Source organism: Diadema antillarum, unplaced genomic scaffold, assembly GCF_040938485.1.
Source record: "Diadema antillarum isolate AM-2024a unplaced genomic scaffold, OU_Dant_1.0 seq00000262_RagTag, whole genome shotgun sequence".
Classification (NCBI taxonomy): Eukaryota; Metazoa; Echinodermata; class Echinoidea; order Diadematoida; family Diadematidae; genus Diadema; species Diadema antillarum.
The window spans coordinates 31,122-52,003 of NW_027271300.1; the positions used below are offsets into that span (position 1 = coordinate 31,122).

The following is a 20,882-nucleotide window of genomic DNA, read 5'->3' on the forward strand; positions in this document are numbered from 1 at the left end:
TTGCTTACATGCATGTATCATCATTGTATACATCTATAAATACTTACATACAATGTACATATCATATTGTGTGTACGTATGCACACGTGTGTATCATGCATAACACAATGCCGGTGTTTATGAAATTGGTGCACAGTACATGTAGCATGTGCATAATCGTGAAGAAAGCTTAACACTAGTGCATTACTGTGACTGAATGAGTGATGAATGCAGCTTTGGCAATCACTGAACGTTGCCCGGGAATGACTGGCACGGCTTAAAAGCAGAAAAACACGCTGAATTATCGGCTCGGCTACGGCTCCATCGGGTTTTGGCCGCTATAGACAGGTTAAAATCTACCGCGGGAAACAAAATTTGTGGCCGCTGGCCGCGTTAGAGAGGTGGCCGCTATACACAGGGTCTTTAACATGGCTTTTCTCTCGGGGGATTTTTCAATGGCCGCTATAGACAGGTGGCCGCTATAGAGAGGTGGCCGCTAAGGCAGGTTTGACTGTATATATATATATATATATATATATATATATATATATATATCGAGAGAGAGAGAGAGAGAGAGAGAGAGAGAGAGAGAGAGAGAGAGAGGGGGAGGGAGAGAGAGAGGGAGAGAGAGAGGGAGAGAAGTATTGGAACAAGTTCACGCGGTTGACTGCAGGTTCATCCGTATTTATTGCAACTCGGAGTTTCATGCAACCTCCATGAGGCGCAATCATCTCCGAGTTGCAATAATAAGGATGAACCTGCAGTCAACCGCGTGAACTTGTTCCAATACTTCTGTCATAGCTCTTCCTTTGAGGATATCGAGCCCTCTTCATAGAAGGTTATATGCATATACATATATATATATATATATATATATATATATATATATATATATATATATATATATAACTCTCTGCCCCAAAAAAGGAACGTGCGCATAAAGAGTTGAAAGATTGGTCCGTCGGGTATTCGAGCTTGGGTCTGTCTGAATCGCTATGACGTCTCCGTGGCCGAGCGGTAAAGGCGTTGGCGTTCCATGCCAAAGACACGGGTTCGATCCCCGGCGGAGACCAATTTTTCAACTCTTGCGCTTTTCCAAAAAGGAGGAACAGTAAGAGGAATAATGATGTCAAAGCTACGCACCGATTTCTCCTTCCTTTCTCATATCTTACATAATGTATATATATATATATATATATATATATATATATATATATATATATATATATAATGATGCCTACAATAAATTTCTTGACAATACGCAGCTAGACAATGTCATATACTGATCATAATGGCGGGAGATGCAATTTTTGTTGATTTTAATTCATTTTGGGCTCGGGGCCCCCACTCTTTACAAGATAGGAATACTTAAAGGGTGTAACTATTGTACCCCTCCCCCCCCCCTTTTTTTTTTCTTTTTACTCCGGAAGTGGAACTAGAAAAACAAAAATAGAATGCAACGATGCAACGATGAGATCTTGAAGTGGGAGCGCGGGCAAGTTTTTTTTTTTTTTTTAATCTTGTTTTACTTTATTTTACTTTATTTTATTTTATTTTATTTCATTTTATTTGTTTTTTTTTTGTTTTATTATGTTTTGTTTTGCTTTGATTTTTGTTTGTTTGTTTGTTTGTTTTTTGTTTTGGCTTGTTAGCTGATTAAACCCGGGGAACCAGAAATAGAAAAAAAGCGACATCGAACTCTATCAGCATATTCAATAGGCGCAATAATTCTGTGGAATTCTTTTGTGCATTCATAGAAAACTGCATGGCAGCGGTGCTTTGCTTATGCAGACCAGGGAGGTGAGCTCCCTGTGCAGACGGACAAATCCAAAGGACTCGGGGTTCGACTCCCGAGTCTATAGGCCTATAGCTGAGCAATGTTGTGTGCAGTACTGGTTGTGTGTATCATACCGTGCTCTCTATGGTAATAGGCAAAATATTCTGTCCTTCGGTCTGGTAAAATGGGGGCACCGTATGGTTTGTACATGTATGTATTGTGTGAGAGAGACACAACTCATGAGAACGGGAAAGATCGCGCTTCATCGCAAAGAGCAGGCAGGGTGCATAACCCGATGGCCTCGCCTCACATCAAACTGCATGGACCCACTCGATAAAACATGCATAAAGTATATCATCTGAACATGGGCTATTCAGCCATATTATTCTCAGATGGGAAAAAAAATGAAACAAAACGAACAAACAGCGCTATTTTGATATGGCAAGTAGGACTACTATAAGAGCCTTATTGCATAATAATGGATCACATTTGATATTTGTTATTTTTCTCTCGAAATGAAGAGGTACTGATGTTGATAAATAAAGGGTTTTAGTTGCCAATCCGTAGGCCTTAGGATAACCTATGTGCATCCATTGGGCAATATTTAACATCATCACTCTGTCATTAAACAGTATAGGCTCAACATTCGACATCCACAATGGGTGTCATGCGTGGCTGTGGCAAAAAAAAACAAACAAACACCAAAAACAAAACAAAACCGTCAAACAAACTACTATGCGTGAAACTAATACTTCTTTCTTTCCTGTATAACATGTCTAAGCTATTTTAAAATAACATCCAGTGTTCTGTTAGTTATATTTCAGCTCTCTATGATAGGATATAATGAAAACTTGAAGGACAAGTCTGCATCCAAATAGGGCCTATTATGAGTGAATACACATCAGTGCTGAAAGGAATCAAAGAAAAATCAGACAATCGGTTAAAAACTTTTTAAAGGCTCCCTTTGAATTAATAAAGTTCCAGTGCCGTCATCCGCAGGATGAGAAGACTACTCTATTACTGATTTCACATTATGAAGAACGCTATGACTACAGAGAGAATTCCACAAAACTTCATTTTCATGAAAAATAAGGCCTGTGCACATTTCCTCGATTTTTACTTACATTATCTAATGGGTATCATTCTCCCTAACAGAAAGAAGCAACCAAGTGCTCTGTTGATTAGCTATATAGAAAAGAAGAAAATGACTTGATTTTTAAGTATATATATATATATATATATATATATATATATATACTATTACGGTCCTTGGTATGTGACATCAGAAACTGTAGTAGTCTTCCCATCTAGCAATGACTGCCCAATTTCTTCTTCTTCAAGAAATCACAACATTTTGAATTTGAAGGATTGTTTGATTTTCTTCAAACTTTGGATGCGCTCCGCTAAATGTGGAAATGTGCTAATAGTAATCCAGTGATGATCAGGTGTGGATGGTGGTCCCATGCAGCTCCATGCTCAATCCACACATAGTGAGTGGCTTTGCACTTTGAACATTGGAAAGTCCGTGGTCCCTTTTTTTCGACGTATTTCTGGCGTTTTTGTTGTTTGCGGGTCAACGGTCAGAGAAATTTTCGGGACCCTGTTTAACAAGCTCTACTTTTGAAGGTCCCACGCGACATTTATGATTCCATTGCAGGTCCCTATTTATTCGTAAACCTGGATCAATTTTGTAATTATGCATACAAATAATGTACATTGTATGTGTCCCACAAGGGTTTGTGTCACATGTAATGTGAATGATTTGTGAAATAAATTGAAAATTGAAATTGGAAGCAACTTTGACGTCCCGATTTGATACAGTGGAGCAAAACTGTACGAGAGACATTATAACGTCGAGACATTATATAACGTCAACACACATGACCAGCTGTATGCGCTTCGACTCGTAAGTCGTATGTACAATTTAACAACACGTCAGTCGTGTTGAAACACTCGTGTTGGTACGACGTGATGCGATGGCAGCGTTCGGGGCTGGGGGAAAAAGGCGAAAGCCTGATCAAAATTCCCAGGTTCGGAGCCACCAAGACTGGCAGCAATTATGCGGAGAGGTTTGTATCTGATTATCCTATATTTCTTTCATGCCACTTAGCAAGTGACTAACTCAGATCATCCTTACACTATTATGTCCGTGCAGGAGTGGGTTTCACAGGCACAGCACAGTTGGGTTTTACGCCTTGATCCCATGTGCTGGTTTCTGCGTTTGTGTTTACTTTTCGAACGACGACGTGGTTTCTACAGTGATACAGTGCTGCAGTAAAATTATTCTACTTTTTACGTGTCGTACTGTACGTGTATTACCGGTACAACAAGGCTTTAGCCTTTATACGAGTTTACCGGCGCAGTTTCGCTATTTCGTATGCAATGCCATAGCAGGATAGACTCGGGTCGCGTACGGGACGATATACTGAGTAGTCTATGTAGAAAACTAGAAAAAGAGGGCAAGAGTGGAAGAGAGATTGGAGAGTACGAAACTGCTGCATTCAAAAATAGCGCCGACAGGCAAAAGAAAAAAAAGATCCATCCGTCCGGAGGAGTCTTATTTTTTTGAAACTATGGCTCTCCTTGCCGACCTAATAGTAGACAGAACTGAGAAGGAATTGAGTCTCATACAAGTCATTAGTATGTTGACTACTGCCTCATAGTCATAGTCGTAGTACTACTGGATTGGACTTGAAGCTCATGGATTGTAAATGTAGTGCCTCTATGCCTATTAAATATAGTAAAGGTCTATGCCATGGTGAATTGGGGTGAGGGTACCTCACCCTTGATTGTATCTAGATTCTAATTAACAGCCCTAGCTAGATGACAAATTTAAACTTGTTAAAAAAAAAATCAGCATTTCAAGAATGCCTCAATTGCATAGGTGCATCAACAAAAACTCACAGAAAGCTTACTATACACATTTTGTACAGTAATGCACAAATCATTCCCCTGAAAAATGTATGCTTTTTCTTCTTTCATTCATTTTTTCTTGTATATCTTCGTATCTCTTCTTCTGTACAACCATGTGAAGAACCCCCTTTTGGTGTAAATTCAAACAAGTTGATGCAGAGATGCCAAGTTCAAAAAACTTTTATGAGTGAGATTTTTATGACTCGGCGCTCGCGCGCATGCGCACGCGAATGAGGAGGGTGTCGCCCCTCCCATGGTAGGGAGCTTTTTTTAATTATTAGCTCTTAATGATGCGATCTGGTGCATACTTAAGTGACTATTTTTTACTAATTTTGAAAGACAAAAGGGAAATATACCTTCAATTGCAACTATCACTTGAATCCTTTGAGCTATGCTCCTTATTTTTGGCACAAATTGCAGACTTCACCCGATGCGTGAGAAAAATGGGTGCCCTGCGTGAGATCGTGAAACAGGCCCTAAATGCTTGAGTCTCACGCAGAATGCGTGAGACTTGGTAGCTCTGTTGATGAGCTCTATATGACAGATGGTGTTTTCTTTGCCACATTGATGAATACAAGGTTATTATCAAGTGTAACTATTCGACAGTTTGTTGGTTTTTTGGTTTTTTTTCACCTCCAGGCTTTGAGCAGACATACATGTACCGATGTACACAACTACATTGTTACAAAATGCACTTCATGTTTACAGCTCTTCTCATCAAATTCAATTTACTATTCTCTGTTTGTTGACTTAGACTATCATTTTCTTTGCTTTTTTGATATGTTTATTTCCATCTCCTTTCTTTCTCTTTCATCCTCCTTGTTGTTCCCCTCCCCCATCCTTTTATTTGCCCGAAATCTCGACGTTTTCAATCTCACAAATGATTTATTTTTCCTGACCCAGTTCAACATTTGCAAACGCAAGGTGCAGGCCAAGTCAGAAGCCCTCCTCGTACTTGCCAAGGAGCTTGATAACGTGAGGCAGGAGAAGGATGCCTACAAGTTGATGGCAGAACAGCTCAGAGAGAAATTCCACGCCCAGCGCCGGAAGTATGAGGAGCGCGAAAGGGTGAGTGCTTGATTTAGCAGGCACTTCTAGCTAATGCAATATCAGTGGCATTCAAATAGGAAGAATGACAAAGCAATTTGGAGATGGAAACAGATGTGTCAATGTAATATTGTGTGTGGATGAATTTGCCAGATTTGAAAACAAAGATTACAGATCTAGATATATTTAACACCCCCCCCCCCCCCCTTTCTCTTTTCCCAATCTTCCACCCCTTTTTATTTTGAGTAAATCCTTGAGAATAATTTTTAGTCATTCTTTCAGGAAAGGGCTGTCATCTCATCAAACATCATTATGTACAGCTGTATATGTTTATTGTGACAGCTCCGGCAATGTGGAATATGTCACGAAAGTGAAAATGCAAGAATTTGCTGTATTGTTTCTTTAAATGACTTATTGATTTATAGATTTTTTTTCAACACTTGATCTCCACAGAAAATGTCATTTAACCGAAATCTGTGTTATTGTATTTTCGTTTGCACATTGTATTCCTGAAAAAAAAAAAATGCAGAAATAAATTGAAATTGAAATGGATGTGACCAGTTGTAGGCATTGTATAGGTAAAACATGAAATATTCCTATAACCATACCTTTTTTGAGAGCACTGCTCATATTTGTTTTATTCTTGGAGGGAGCTATGATGTTTGTTCAAGTGAAAATACAAACATTTTTGTTCTCATCACCTGACAATATTTAGATATGCACTGATGGTCATTCCTCCTTGATAACTTGTCTCATGAAAAATATGATTTTCTTAGATACATGCTCAAATTGGCAGTTTACCAGTCACCTCAACCAGATTGTTTCAATTTCTGGTTCTATTGTGCAATGGAATGTTAATACTGTAAAGGTAGAGCATGACGCATACATGTTGTAATTCAAAAGCCACATCACCAATGAGCATACAGTTCATTTCAGGATTATAGATACACTATCTCAGACTAGATGGCCATACTTGTTAAAGCTGATTTCCTCACTAAAATGTGCAGCTGCCATAGCCCCTTCACCGCTGGGAGAATAACCTGGAAAGAAACCATGTGTTTTGTGTCATTGCTCTTTCCACAGGCGCTTGGTCTTTCCCTACATGACGGAGATCCAGTAGCAGAGAGGAGAAACCATGTAAGTCTGGTTTTCATCGGGTTCCGTGCTAGTAATCAGTCATTATCTGGGCATATTGTGACACAATTTCTGTGAAATATTGTTGCATCACCATGTTGTGTAAAGGCTTAATGATGATGATGATGATGATGATGATGATGATGATGATGATGATGATGATGATGATGATGACAACCAGTACAAATAAGCAGAGAAATTCAGGGGTCATATATGTAGTCTCAGTTAGCTCTTATTCGCTATCCCGTGATTGAGACCAGAGTACCATCACCTCCTGAATGATATCTCCCTTGTGGTATAATGTTTTTGGTGCCCGATTATTTCTGTCCCCTGAAGCTCTGCATTTGCACCTTTGCACCACATGCAGTAAAACTAATTTGTCAAAAGTTGAGCACGTCCCCTCTTTCTGTGTACATGGCAGTAGTTGGATAATTGTGTAATCCAAAGTTAGTAATATGAATAAGTCTCAGTGAGAAATTATGCCAACATAGCTCAAGAAAAGTAAAAAAGAATGAATCTAGTAAAAGTAAGATTGAACATATGCCATTGGACAGGTATGAAAGATTCAATAGATGAACTATAAAAAAAAAAAAAAAACGTATCACTGTCTATGAGTCTATCATAGATTTCAATAAGTCACTTTGAATCAGGTTTCTTTGATATATGCATCTGTGTACATGACCATGTAACAGTGAGCACAGTTGTATATGCATTCTGTTTTGCTAATTCTTTCATTTCATTTGCTTGTGGAAACTAACAGGAGGGTTCTATTTTTATGTGCACTATATCATTGCTAACTTCATACTTACCCTACTGCTGTATGCCACACATCTAGTTGATCTACTGGTTAAGTGCAATTATGTTTGCATATTTTCAGTGCATATTTGCACACATACTCTCATAGCCATAGACTGATCTTTGCAGCCACAAAATAAATTGTTCTACACTGCATAGTCTATGCTGTAAGCTCATTCTAAGATCGCATATATTGGGGTTCAGACACATGAACTACTGACAGTGAAATACATTGTGATTTATAAGCTAATGGAGAGCATCTTCATTCTAACCTTTTTAGTTGTTGTTGTTGCTTATGTGTTTTAGCAGTCCTGAGTATTTAGAGTTCAGGGAACATGATTTCCATGTCTTTTCACAGTAGGCTTATTTGAAGGATCTTTTACCTCTAAAAGACAGTTACTATATCTTTTTGGAATTTTTGTTTCACATTGTATGCTTTAACCCCATAGTAGCAGAACAAAGTGCTAGTAAATTATAATTTGCATTAAACATACAAACACACACACACTCACACACAACTGTAGACAGACACATTCACTCATGCTTATACAAAACAGTTGCAAGTTGAACAAGGAAGTTGACATGAATGATTACAGTTTTGACATTTAGTTGAAATTTCACAAAAACAGGGTTATGTCTTGAAATCTTTCACAGGAATTACCACAAAGCAAAACCAAGCCCTTGTTTGGTTTCAGAATTATAGTCACCTTGAATACCAGGTATGACTCGAGGCATAAAGTTCACAAAATAGCAAGTTTTTGCCACAGGCTTTGGAAGTGAACTGCAGACAATGAACCAAGATTTCACGCAGGGGGTTTTGTTTCTTGTTTATAAACCCGTTGAAGACGAGTCCCAAGAATACTCGGGCAGGTGGCTGTGGGAAATATGTGTTATAGCAAAACTAGTCTGTCCTCAATGGGTTGATAAGTAAAGGGACCAATGCTTGTCATCCCATGACATTTGCACGTGCCTGTCTGTCTTTGTTAAATGCAAGTGATCACCAGTCACAGGTGACAACTGATATGTTGATGCCTGAGAAGACTGTTTTGTTCTCACTCACTGACCCTGGAGGAAAGGCATTCAAGCAGAACCCAAACCAAAACCAAAAGCCCACCTAGAACACTCAACAGAACAAAAACTGCACAATGTGCAGTGACCATGACTACAACGGTAGAAACCAAATTTTCTAGCTCCTTCTGATGCTTAGTGAAGCATTAAAAAACAAAGAAGAATCAAAATCTAAACCAGAAAGGAAAAAGGCTAGTCACATTCACCTGCTATCCTAATCTGCTCCTGATCTATTTGTAGAGTTTGGAATACTTCTTGTTTCTTGTCTGGATGCTTACTCGTGTAGACTCTGTACTGTAGAGCTGCTAGTAAAAAGTTGGCCTGAATTGACTTAATTTGATGAGAACCAGTGTCAATGAGCTAGTAACATGGTATGATTTGGTGTTAACTCAGTGAAGTCATCGTATGAAGTAAGCTGTCAAGTAAATAGCTGAACACAAACAACAGGCAGAAAGTGTAAGTTACAATCAACGGACCACATATCCGCAGTTGATGAAAACTGACCGTTCAATAGATGAATTTCACCATTGTCTTAGCGACAGGTTTTACTTTACACTATTTAATAAAGTTTGCTTAATAAAATGTCAGCTTTATCAGTGGGGACGATACCATTTTTGCTACAATGTCGGCAATTTTTACTTTACACTATTTAATAAAGTTTGCTTAATAAAATGTCAGCTTTATCAGTGGGGACGATACCATTTTTGCTACAATGTCGGCAATTTTCTTGACCATTACGAGTCAAATGCAACATTGCATTTGATCAGAGATGCATTTGATATTTGAATTTAAATTCAGTCACTGTTCAACAACAGAATTGCATCTAAATGCAAAGTTGAGTGTGATTTGGGGGACTTGTGTTTGATTTTCTGAATTGCCATAAGATTCTTTTAAACACAAAATTTCTAGCAATGGGGCCCAGATTTTTTAAATGTTAATAATAATGTTTTATTGCCTATTTGTGCAATAGAACCATGAAAGTTAATATCATTTTTATCATTATCATCATCATCATCAGTAGTAGTAACACTTGTAGAAGTAGAAGTAGATCTCTAAAGTTCAGAATAACAACAGCAACAAAATCATCATAATGATAATAATAATAAAAGTAAATCTGAACTTCTTGGAATATCAAATGTCATAAGATGCCACGATTTACGTGGTGAGAGACAGCCAAGTTGATCAAAAGAGCTTAAGTTTGCATTGGTGCACACAGCTAGGTTGTGCACAGTCCGGTGCTCACACTCTGCTGCCAGGACAATGAATCATTGTACTATTGCATTGTACTATACAGCAGTCTCATGCTGTGCTCTCTGTACTGGTTTGAACCAAAAATAATTATATATTTTGAAAGGAAAAACAAGCTTAGTCCGTCGATACTAGTTCTCATGATGTCATTAAACCCTGCATGGCTGCTTTGATGATTTGATTTCATCATTTATCCCTGTTCAATATCTTTTCTCCTAGTGCTGCTTTCAAAAGGATATGCTATATCTGTGTGCATCTAAATGTGTTTGTGTGTGTATGTATGTGTGTGTGCTTAATTTTGGAACCAATTGCCAGATGAATATTTCAGTATACCAACAAGATACAGGGTGTGACCATCAGGGAATTTTGAAATTGTTGATGTGATTCAGTTATTAAACATTTCATGGCATGGGAGGGAAGATCGGATTAAATGATGTGTCAGATGGGTTAATATCTTCAGGGTTACATAACAATATTGCATGTGTACCTCTTTATACGTTCACCACTGTAGGAAATGTTACCCATAGGATATCATATAATAACAATGATAATGATCAGAAGATATTTAATGTTGCGAATATCTGGTTTCATCATTTTTGTGTGTGTGTGTGTGTGTGCAGAGTCTCATCCAGATCCTGTGTCACTCTCGAGAGAAGACCAGGCTGGCGGAGCTGGAGGTATCGGAGCTGAGGCAGAAGTTGTCTGAGGCTGAGGGAGACATTAAGGTCTGAGGAAACCCTGCCATATAATATCGTCAGCTGAGAACCAGAAGGGCGCTATCACATTTTAACATTTTCAGCATTTATAAGTGAAAACGAAACAATCAATTTTCATGAAACATAAAATTTACTTATCAAAAATGGGAAGATTTATAAGCATTGTTTCCTAATTGTTCCAAATGTCTGGTTGAAAATAGTGCCCATGTTGTCTTGATTTGTAACATTTTACTGCAAATAAAAATAATTAAAACTTGACACCATTAGGTAGAGGAGAACAAACTCTACAACGTGATACCAATAACTCAACCCCCCAAAAAAACAAAACAAAAAAAAAAATTGAGGTGACGCTCTTCTGGTTCTCAGCTGACGAGATGTTCTTGCTGTGATTGGGTGAAGTTTTTTGTTAGGTGGAAGAGCCAAGGAGATTCTCGCTCCATGATCAATAGAGAATACTGTAAAAGTGGACATTTTCACGTGACTAATTTTTTCGTGCTCAGGCGGGCACAAAGAGTTTTGTGTGTTTTTAATTCCGCGGAATCAAGACATCAACTACTGGAATATGTGACAAGCAAAAATATTGGCCGGCTTTTATTTTCGCTCTAGTTTCTGGTTGCGCGAAATGTGCGAAAATTTCATCACATGAACATTTTCGCTTTTACAGAATGTATTATTTTAGCAGATTAAAGGGAATGGCTAGTAACTGATCAGTGGGAATGCTGGGGGATGATTGTTCCAATTCTGGTGGGATTCATTTAAGAGTACATCATATATCTATCGTTGTGCGAAAATTATTTGCTTCAGAATGGTCTCATATTCAAATAATGTGCAGATTAATGCCCCGTCACTGACCAGGCACGCTAACCTGGAGACATTAAACTGCACATTACTTGAATATGAGACCATTCTGAAGCAAATAATTTTCACACAACAATAGATATATAATGTACTCTTAAATGAATCCCACAAGGATTGGAACAATCATCCCCCAGCATTCCCACTGATTCACACTGATCAGTTACTAGTCATCCCCTTTAAAAGTGTGAGAATTGTACCATCACCCTCCATACTTCTTTCCTTGTGGTCTTCGTGGCCAGGGCATTGACCTTTTAAAAAAGTAAATAAATTTGATGGTATAGTGCATGTTGTATGTAAGTAATAAGTTTTGGTGAGAGAAGAATCATCAATTATATGGTATTTTAAGAATCATATCAGATTGGCAAGGAGTAATACTGTCAAACCTGTGTGTAGCGTCTACTAAAGGGAGTAAGATGGCCTTTGTAGACAGGGGACTACTTAAGAGAGGCTGGCAGCCAGTTTGATTTTATTCGGTATATACATTACCTGTGGTAACAGATATGCCAAATGCTCTTGTTTACCACAGACAAAGATATGTAAAAGGTCTGTTCGTCACCAATCGCCATAAAATGGAAACGGATGAGTGGCAAAAAAATCTCTCTCATTGTCTCATACTCTTGGTTGATATTGTGGTTGGCCCTTTGAAGTGGCCATTATATAAGAATCGGTCATTTTGGCGGAAAGAAAATTAACTCTGACTGGTGACATTCACACATGACACATGATTCACACGTGATGTAGTGGCCATGATACACAGTAAGATACTATATGTGACCACTGCACACATGGTCCTTGACACATTATTTCCCTCAGAGAAAGTTTAAGTGGTTGCATAAATCAGGTGGCCACTAGAGACAGATAGCTGTATTACCAGAGACTTGACTTAGAGCAATGATACATGTATGTCCATAAAAACTACATCTTAGATGTGACCGCCCAGCTCAAAACCCACAGCAAGTCGCAGAACGGGATTCTCTGTGATGGACCAAAATGTGTCATTTGGGTTGACTGACTCAAATCTTTAAAGTTTGTCTTGCCTTGGAGAGTAATCTCTACCTACTGTGAAAATTATACAGCTTAAAACAAGGCCAAGCTTGAGATATTTGAAAATTTTCTGGACCATATCTTTTTGGACTGGAGCTGCTTTCATTAGGAAATAGAACATGTTTTCATCGAGACTTGAGCACAACCTGCTTGAGTGGCCTTCATCTTTAAATCTTCTTTTCTGCTTTTTCTATGAAACTGCACATCCTAAGCCTGTCTTATTTCAATCACTTTTTGAATGGGTTTGGATGGTTTTGACAAGTTATATATCAATTTAAAGCTTGGATCTTACTCATTTAAAACCATGTAGAAAACCGGGAATTTATTTTGGCCTACTTTTTGTGGGTTTTGAGCTGGGCTGTCACCCATGGTGTTAGCCATTGTGCCATGTTCAACCCTAACCGGTGTCACTACTTCCTTTCAGCTGCTGAGGGAGAGTATAGCCAGACAGAGGATAGGTGACGAGGGGATAGGAACCAGGCACTTCCCCGCCCATGAGAGGGAGGAACTGATCCGGCAGCTGGAGAAATCCAGGGAACAGGTTAGTGGTTTTTTCTGCTGTGACGCTACAAGCCTTTTGAATAACAACAGAAGTCAGAAATGTATGTGTCAGACAGACATATTCTATGTTAAGACAAGTAGTTAGATTAAAGGGATCGTATAGTTTTGGTTGAGACCTAATTTCAGGTTTCTAACATTTTTTGGTGAGATAATGAGAAACCTCTTATGAAAAATGAAAGAGCATGTAACTCTATGAGGAATTCAATGTTTATTTGATGAAAATTGGTTTTGAAATGGCTGAGATATCCAAAAAAGAGCAATTCTAATAAAGTGTGGGACCCACACTTTATTACGATCGCTTTGTTTTACTTTGTTTTTGTATGTTTCAGTCATTCCAAACCCAATTTTCATCAAATAAACTTTGAATTCCTCTTAAAATGGTATGCTCTGTACTATATCATAAGTGTGTTCTTGGTATCTCGCAAAAAGTTAGAAGCCCAATTCTCATCTCCACCAATACTGTACTATCCCTTTAAAATAGATATGAGATATATATACTGAATAACCAGAAACATTTGTGGCATGAAACTTTTGTGAATTGGAGCCGACAGCCTTTTTACATGTACAGATGTAGCTGCGTGGAACTTTTACAAATTGCCACTGGCATTCAGTGCATTCTACAAACAAAAGACTTTGCATGCATTTTACTTTTGCAAACCTTTGCTCTTGCAAAATTCACAAAAGTTTCATGCATGCAAAAATTTCATGTATGCAAAAATTTCTGATTTTACAGTAGATAGATTGATGATATTCAAAATGTTCATTGTTCGCAGTCAGCAAATTGTTGCTTTGGTGACACAATCCACAACATTCTGCACTCTTCTTCTGACTGTCACTGTCTCGCCATAGGTTAGGGAGGGGGAGGGGCCAAGAGAAGTCATCTATTTCAAAAGACTGCCACAGCCACTACCACATTATCAGCTAGAAGGAGAGTGTGACTTAAAGGACAAGTCCACCTTCATATACATGTGGATTGAGTGAATGCACCAATATTAGTAGAACACATCAGTGGAAGTTTGGGGAAAATCGGACAATCCGTTCAAAAGTAATGAATTTTTAAAGTATCTTGGCAGTCACTGCTGTATGAGAAGACTACTAAAGTGTATGATGTCATATGCGTACAACAATATAAAGAAAATAAATAGAGAATTTCATAAAACTTCACTTTTTGAATAAAGTGCACATTTCTTCGACTTGTTACTGACATACATGTTAAGGGTAATATTATTCCCCCTGCCTTCTGAAAGAGAGAAGTCAATTTTTCATTTGTTATGCGAGAAAAGTGAAAATATGTTGAATTTACTTTATTCTTTCTTTATATCGTTGTACACATGTGACATCACAAGCTATAGTAGTCTTCTCATCCATCTTGACTGAGCAGAAACTTCAAAAATTCAAAGCTTTTGAACACATTGTGCGATTTTCCTCAAACTTTCACTGATGTGCTTTACTGATATTGCTGCATTCACTCAACCCTCATGTCTACGAAGGTGAACTTGTCCTTTAAGTCACATGATGGATTAGAAAAGCCACTCACATTCCGAAGAAAGAAAGAGTGTGTGTCTTATAGTGTTAGCCAATTCAACCATGTCTGTTCCCACTCTATACTCAAGGAGTACAATCTGGCCAATTTCAAGTAGCCAGCTATTTGTAAATTCCAGCAAAATCTTCTCTTGAAAGTCTCTTGAATGTATAACAAATTGCCAATAGTGAAAAAAAAAAGCACCAATTTTCCAGTTTCCTCAATCATATGAATCTTCTCAGGGAAGAGAGACAGATATATAGAAAGATAGATAGATAGACAGACAGACAGACAGATTGATAGATAAGTGGGAAAGGAAGCGAAGTGCAGAGGCCAGGATATCTACTTCAAAGGTATATGGGTGTAGGTCAATGGGGGTATTAAAGTAGAAGGCCAGGATTGGAGGGGCGATGATGAATTGAAAGGTTAGATAGGATAAGATTATAGACAAACAGACCAGAGAGATAGTTTAGTAGGAGTGTATTTCATGTTTAGGGAACAACATCTTTACATTTTTGCAATGTACCTGTATATTCTAAGGGCTTAAATCAGTAGGCTCATTACAGAGTTTGCTGCCTCCCTAGTTGCCAGGAGATATGAGAGAGAGTGAGATTGTAATAAGATGACGACATTGCCCAATACTAGCAATGATTCCTAGTTTGTCCAGGTAATTGCATCATACCCCACATTTTTACTTCTGCCAAGGAGGTTACATTTTCCCCAGCATTGGTTTGTTTGTTTGCTTGTTTTGCTTGCTTGCCAAATAACTCAAAATGTTATTAACAGATTTGGATAAGATTTTCAGGGAAAGTTGATAATAGGGATGATGGGATATACAGGACGGAGACTTAACCCACTGCCCCCTTCTCCATCCATCGTGATTTATTGGCTGTTTCTCTTTCTGAGGATGTCCATATGAACAGGGAGGCTTGCGTCCCAAAGTGGTTTTTTGCATCCAATGTTCTGTGTAGGCTGTCACACGTATGTACTGTACCTAAAAATACATCAGCTAGTTTTCAGACCATACTATTTCCACAGAGAACTATCCAGAAAACCACCAGAACAGATAGATGTGCAGTTTTGTGCATCTGCAGATTGATTTTATGTGTTCCCTGTCATCCTTTTCGCCTAAAATCATGAAATCGAAAGCTCCCTGTTGACACAAAGAAAAAACTGTTTAAATTTTGGTAGTGATTTAGATTATTGTCTGGATCCAGGAATTTTTTCTGAATTTTTGAAGGATTCTTTATCATTTGGATATAAGGCCATTTTTAGCATATATGTTTGGCAGAGGTCTCTATTCTCTGAGTGCTTTCTAGTTGTTGTATACATGTTTTTAAATCCTTTTTTTTTGCCAGATTGAGAGCCTGGAAAGAGACATGGTGGCCAAGATTGACGAGCAACAGGAGTTTGTGACCGAGAGAGATTACTACCGCACCAAGACAGAGAGACTCAATCAGGAGCTTAACTATGTTCTCGATGGCGATGATCGGAGGATTGTGGATGTCGACGCTCTGGTCATGGAAAACAAGTGAGCACAAATCATTGCAAGACTATCACATGTTGTAAAAAGCAATCTAGGTATTACTAGGCGATAAACCTTGTTTGGAAATACAAACTAGCCTTATTTTGGATCATTGCAAGACTCTTGTATGTTGTAAAAGGCAATCTAGGAGTTAGTATGTGACAATCCTTGTTTGGAAATACAGAATTGCCTTTGTTTTAGCTAATTCACCAACCATGTTTTGATTGAATGGAAATTCCTACAATGCATTCATCTCTAGATCACATGACAAAATCCTCTAACAGAAAACAAAAAGAAAAAAATCTACTCAATGCAATGTTTATAGGGTATATGCAAATTATCAATATATTGTGAGATCCTCCTCAAATGATTGGCTTAGAGCTGTCACCTGGTCAGTCTTTTATTTTGCCTAAAAGCCCAACTATACTTTTCGCCTGACATTAGAATACTAATGGCCGGCAGTACTGACCGTTTGTCTTCAGCTGCATTGCCTGTGTATTGTACATGCATTACACAATGCTGCACAGTGGCACTAGTCCGACGGTCCAGACCAGTAAAAATCACTGTTGAGCCAGTAACTTTCCAGGAATGGACCTGTACAAATATGGAGAAACTGGGTACCTAATGGTCCGACAACGAAAATTGGGTCAGTGTGCAGCCCTGCATTAGAATTGTTTGTGTGTGTGGTTCAGTTAGTTTGGAGCAGGTGCTGGCCTGGAAATCTTGTGAAAGTGTCTGCTGTGGAATTTCAGTCATGTCACTATTTTATAAAACAAATAATGCACAGTACTTGGTCAGCTGTTTGTAAAATAGTCCATCCTCTGTAAGTTTTGGAAGGTTAAATACACACAGCTTTGCTGCATGTACTTCCTTCAAACGTTACTATGGGATGGATAATATTCTTTTAACTCGCTGTGTCATGTGTATCAAATCTGCTGTCAGCAGGCTGGCTGATGACAGTTAATAGCAGCAGCAACAAGCAAAAACAAACAAACAAACAAACTTTGTGTCTCCATGAAGTCAGTTGCTGTCTCTTTTCTGCTCCTCCATTTCATTTTTAATTTTCATCCTTCGAGTAGCATCTAAAAAGAAATGTGTTGAAGTCTGTAGTCCAAGCTGCTTCCTGTTTTTAAAGGCAATTGTTGAGTTAATGTTCCCCCCCCCCCATCTCAACCAATCAGAATTAAGGATTAAAGGTACTGTTTACCATTGGGAACGGTGATTTCAAAAATGTTTGAGTTATCACATTTATGTGAAGGTCAGTTGTATCACAAAACATCCTACCATATAACAATTTTGCAATAAAGCCTAAAATATAAGGAGATAGCACTATTTTTCTCACTAAACCATAACTGTAGATGGTTTAGTCTAAATACAATTTTATTATAGCTATTGTTCACATTTTGTATATCTAACAATACTACAGTGATTATACCTATTCAATTTTTTACATTGGTTGTTTCTATCCCTCACTCACATTTTAGAAGTATTTTGAAGCACTAAAGCTGGGTTTTTGTTTTGTCTGCAAATGGTAAATTATGCCTTTAATGAAATGAGGTATATATGCTGTAAAACAAATTTATGTGTGCATGAGACCTTTGCAAATTTTGTGAGGAGCCATGATTTGCAAAAGTAAAATGCACGCTAAAGTTTTTTGTCTACACTATCCAGTACACATAGCATACTCATATTGTTTTTCATGGTCGCCAAGACGCAAAAGTGTCATGCCGCGAATGTTTCTGGTCTTACCGTAATCTCCATCATGTACCGAGTATTCCCACATTGCCCCATCACCAAACGACCACTACCCCATCACGTGGCAAGGCTTTGACAGGCGTGGGAGATCAGGAAGTGATATTTCATGCCACGGTTGATCAAAATATCCAGGGGTGGGAAAAAAAAATGAGGCGGCCTGTGCAAGCAGTATCATATTTCGCAGGAAGTTTTAATGTGTTTTCCCTTTTATCCAAAGTAAAAGTATAAGTGCATAGAGGTCAGATCACAAGATTGGAGTCAGTGTCCTTGGTGTAAAATTGACTTCATACTTTGAAGATGTTTGTACAGACAGGATTGACTTGCTCTGCTCATATTTCTGTGGGAGCATGCTGGAAGTATTCATTGTCATTCAAGACAGATTTTGACAAAGTAAAAGTGATGTGCGTTGTGATATATTTATGCAAATCTGAAAGATGATCACTTTCTGATTTGTGTGTGTGTGTGTGTGTGTGTGTGTGTGTGTGTGTTTGTGCAAATTTTATCATGTAATCATAATTTCTGTGGATGTGATATGCAAGGGCTGTTCTAAAAGTGCATACGAAACCGTTAACAAGATACATTATACTCTCATGTGCAGACCACCTAAAGCCCTGCGCTATTTTTGAAAAGTGTGCATGTGTTATGTGTTGTGAGGTTGTGTTTAAAAGTTAAAACCCTGTCAAATTGCATTTCCTGTAGTGAAGTTCCTACATGTAACAGCCCTTAGCACTGTAATCACTAACTATTGATAGGAGCTGACTAGATTGGGAGGGGGGGGGGGGGGGGGGGGGGGGGGGGGGGAGAGGGGTAGGGGGAGGGGGAAGATACCCATGTCCCATTTCCCCTTTTGTCAGAAAATAGTCACAATGGGCTTCTGTATTAAACCTCCTCCTTATCAACAGAGCATTCCACAGGTAATTTCTTATATAAAAGAACCAATATTTTTTACAAAACCAAGAAAAAAAGTCTACTGGTTTTACAATATGCACACCTTTAGCTCTCCATGAGGGTGGGTTGAACACACTACTGTATAAACTGTTATATTTGTGAGGGTTTAATTTTTGCAAATTTTGGTGAATCATTGTTGGACCGTGAATTTAGCAACGCAACAGGCATTAGTGCACTTATTGATAGCATCGGTGTCAAAATCGGGAAAACACCATCTCCCAAAAATATCTGTGACCTCCTCATTTGCGAAAATATCTGTACGCAAAAATAACAGCGTATACAGTATATTGCAACAAGAAAGTGATAGGCAGAGCGTTTGCTCTGTGTGCCGTGACAGAAGAATTTAGAGGTCTGGGTCTGCCAGGATGTTGTTTCTAGACTATCTTCTCTAAAAAAAAGAACGAAAAAAAGTTAGAGGCATCACACACGTCACATGATTCATATCGTATTCAGTGTGACCTTCGTGACCTGCAGTCGGATATCCCTTTCTCAGTTTTCCAAGGCCCGTCACATGGAAGTACATGCTGGCAAGAAGTTTGTAAACAAGTATACTGCCCGTACCTTTCCCCCCAACCATGATTGCGTGCACTGTAGTCTATTTTTAAAAAAAAAAGAAAAAAGATATATATACGTTAAAAAATGAAGTTGTTTCTTTATGTGTTTATTGTTATTTTTTGTTTGATGTTTGTTTGTTTTTATCAGCAAGTATCTCTTCTGCCTTTTTGCACTTATGGCATGTGGGTAGCTTGCTGGTACTATAATAGTGTATTCCAGTGGCAGTATTTGGATTCAGCCGGACATCTCAGCTGCTCAATGGTCTTCCGTACTCTTCTGGACACAAATTATTGATGCAGCTCGCACTTAAGTTTCAGGCATGGCCTTGGACACCTCATATAATTTTAGCGGTGGCCTTAAAAAGAAATATCATCTTTGTAGTTATGGCTGCTGTTATCATAGCCACTAACTATTTTTTGTTCTTCTGTCCCTCATCTGACTAGTTTTGAGGTCCCCCCCCCCTTTCTAATGCATTGACTTAGCCCTCACTTCACAGACAGCTTCAATTTTACTGGTTGTGAAATGCAAGCTAACCCACAGAAGAACTGATACGCTTAAAGGGAAAATCCACCCCAAAAATACATAAACTTCAAAACAAAGAGAAAATTATTTCCTTCAGAATGATACAAAAAAATAAAAATTGGATGAGAAATAAGGAAGATAGGACATTTTGAAATCTCAGTTGTTGTTTTTTTTTAACATTTCTTGACCAGTCAGTGTGAATATTCAAATAAGTGAGTTGATGATGTCATACCCTCAATTTGTGCTCAAGGAAAGGAAGCAGCAACCTTCATGTGACTGTGCATCAGTGCAAACAAATTAATAATGTATTCATGGAGAGTATGGTGATAATGGCATGATATGACTCAGACCAAGGAACATACTTCACACTTCCACCCCCACCCCCACCCCCACCCCCACCCCATGACACACACACACACACACACACACACACACACACACACACACACACACACACACACACACACACACACACACACACTCACTTATACAAGTATATGTTGGTACACAAATAAGAGTGTATGCAGTCAGTTCAGCCATTTTCAAGAGGGGCATTCCCAGGGGTAACGTGTGCCGAAGTATTAAATACTGATTTGAACCTTGAGGTGTGCTAGGACAGCTTTTCATAATCCCCGTAGAACCAACAGGATGTCCACACCACATTGTATCTCAAGAAAATGAGCTTCTTTGATATTCTTCAAATTGATATCACAGTTGGGATTAGTCTGGGATCGTGCTTCAGTTGAATGTGAGGATGGCCTGTCGCTTTGAAAGATTTACTTTATAAAAGTTGGACGCAAAGTTAAACAATGAAAGTGCTATTGTTGTTGTTGTTTAAATATAGCATTTGTTGCAGTTAGGCAAACTCAATGTTTGATCCAGAGACTAGAATAACATTATGGAAATACCTGTAGC

The 20,882-nt window shown here is 38.4% G+C and overlaps 1 protein-coding gene across 1 annotated transcript in view; it reads left to right on the forward strand.

The window, feature by feature from the left end:
- Positions 1-3,709: 3,709 nt before the first annotated feature.
- Positions 3,710-20,882, forward strand: part of LOC139729740 (uncharacterized) — a 36,638-nt gene continuing 19,465 nt past the window's right edge. Inside the window, exons 1-6 of the mRNA XM_071640674.1 lie at positions 3,710-3,825; positions 5,573-5,737; positions 6,800-6,853; positions 10,582-10,686; positions 13,004-13,120; positions 16,021-16,193. Coding sequence (XP_071496775.1) covers positions 3,733-3,825; positions 5,573-5,737; positions 6,800-6,853; positions 10,582-10,686; positions 13,004-13,120; positions 16,021-16,193 — 707 coding nt within the window. The 5' untranslated portion in view covers positions 3,710-3,732. The remainder of the gene's footprint in view (positions 3,826-5,572; positions 5,738-6,799; positions 6,854-10,581; positions 10,687-13,003; positions 13,121-16,020; positions 16,194-20,882) is intronic.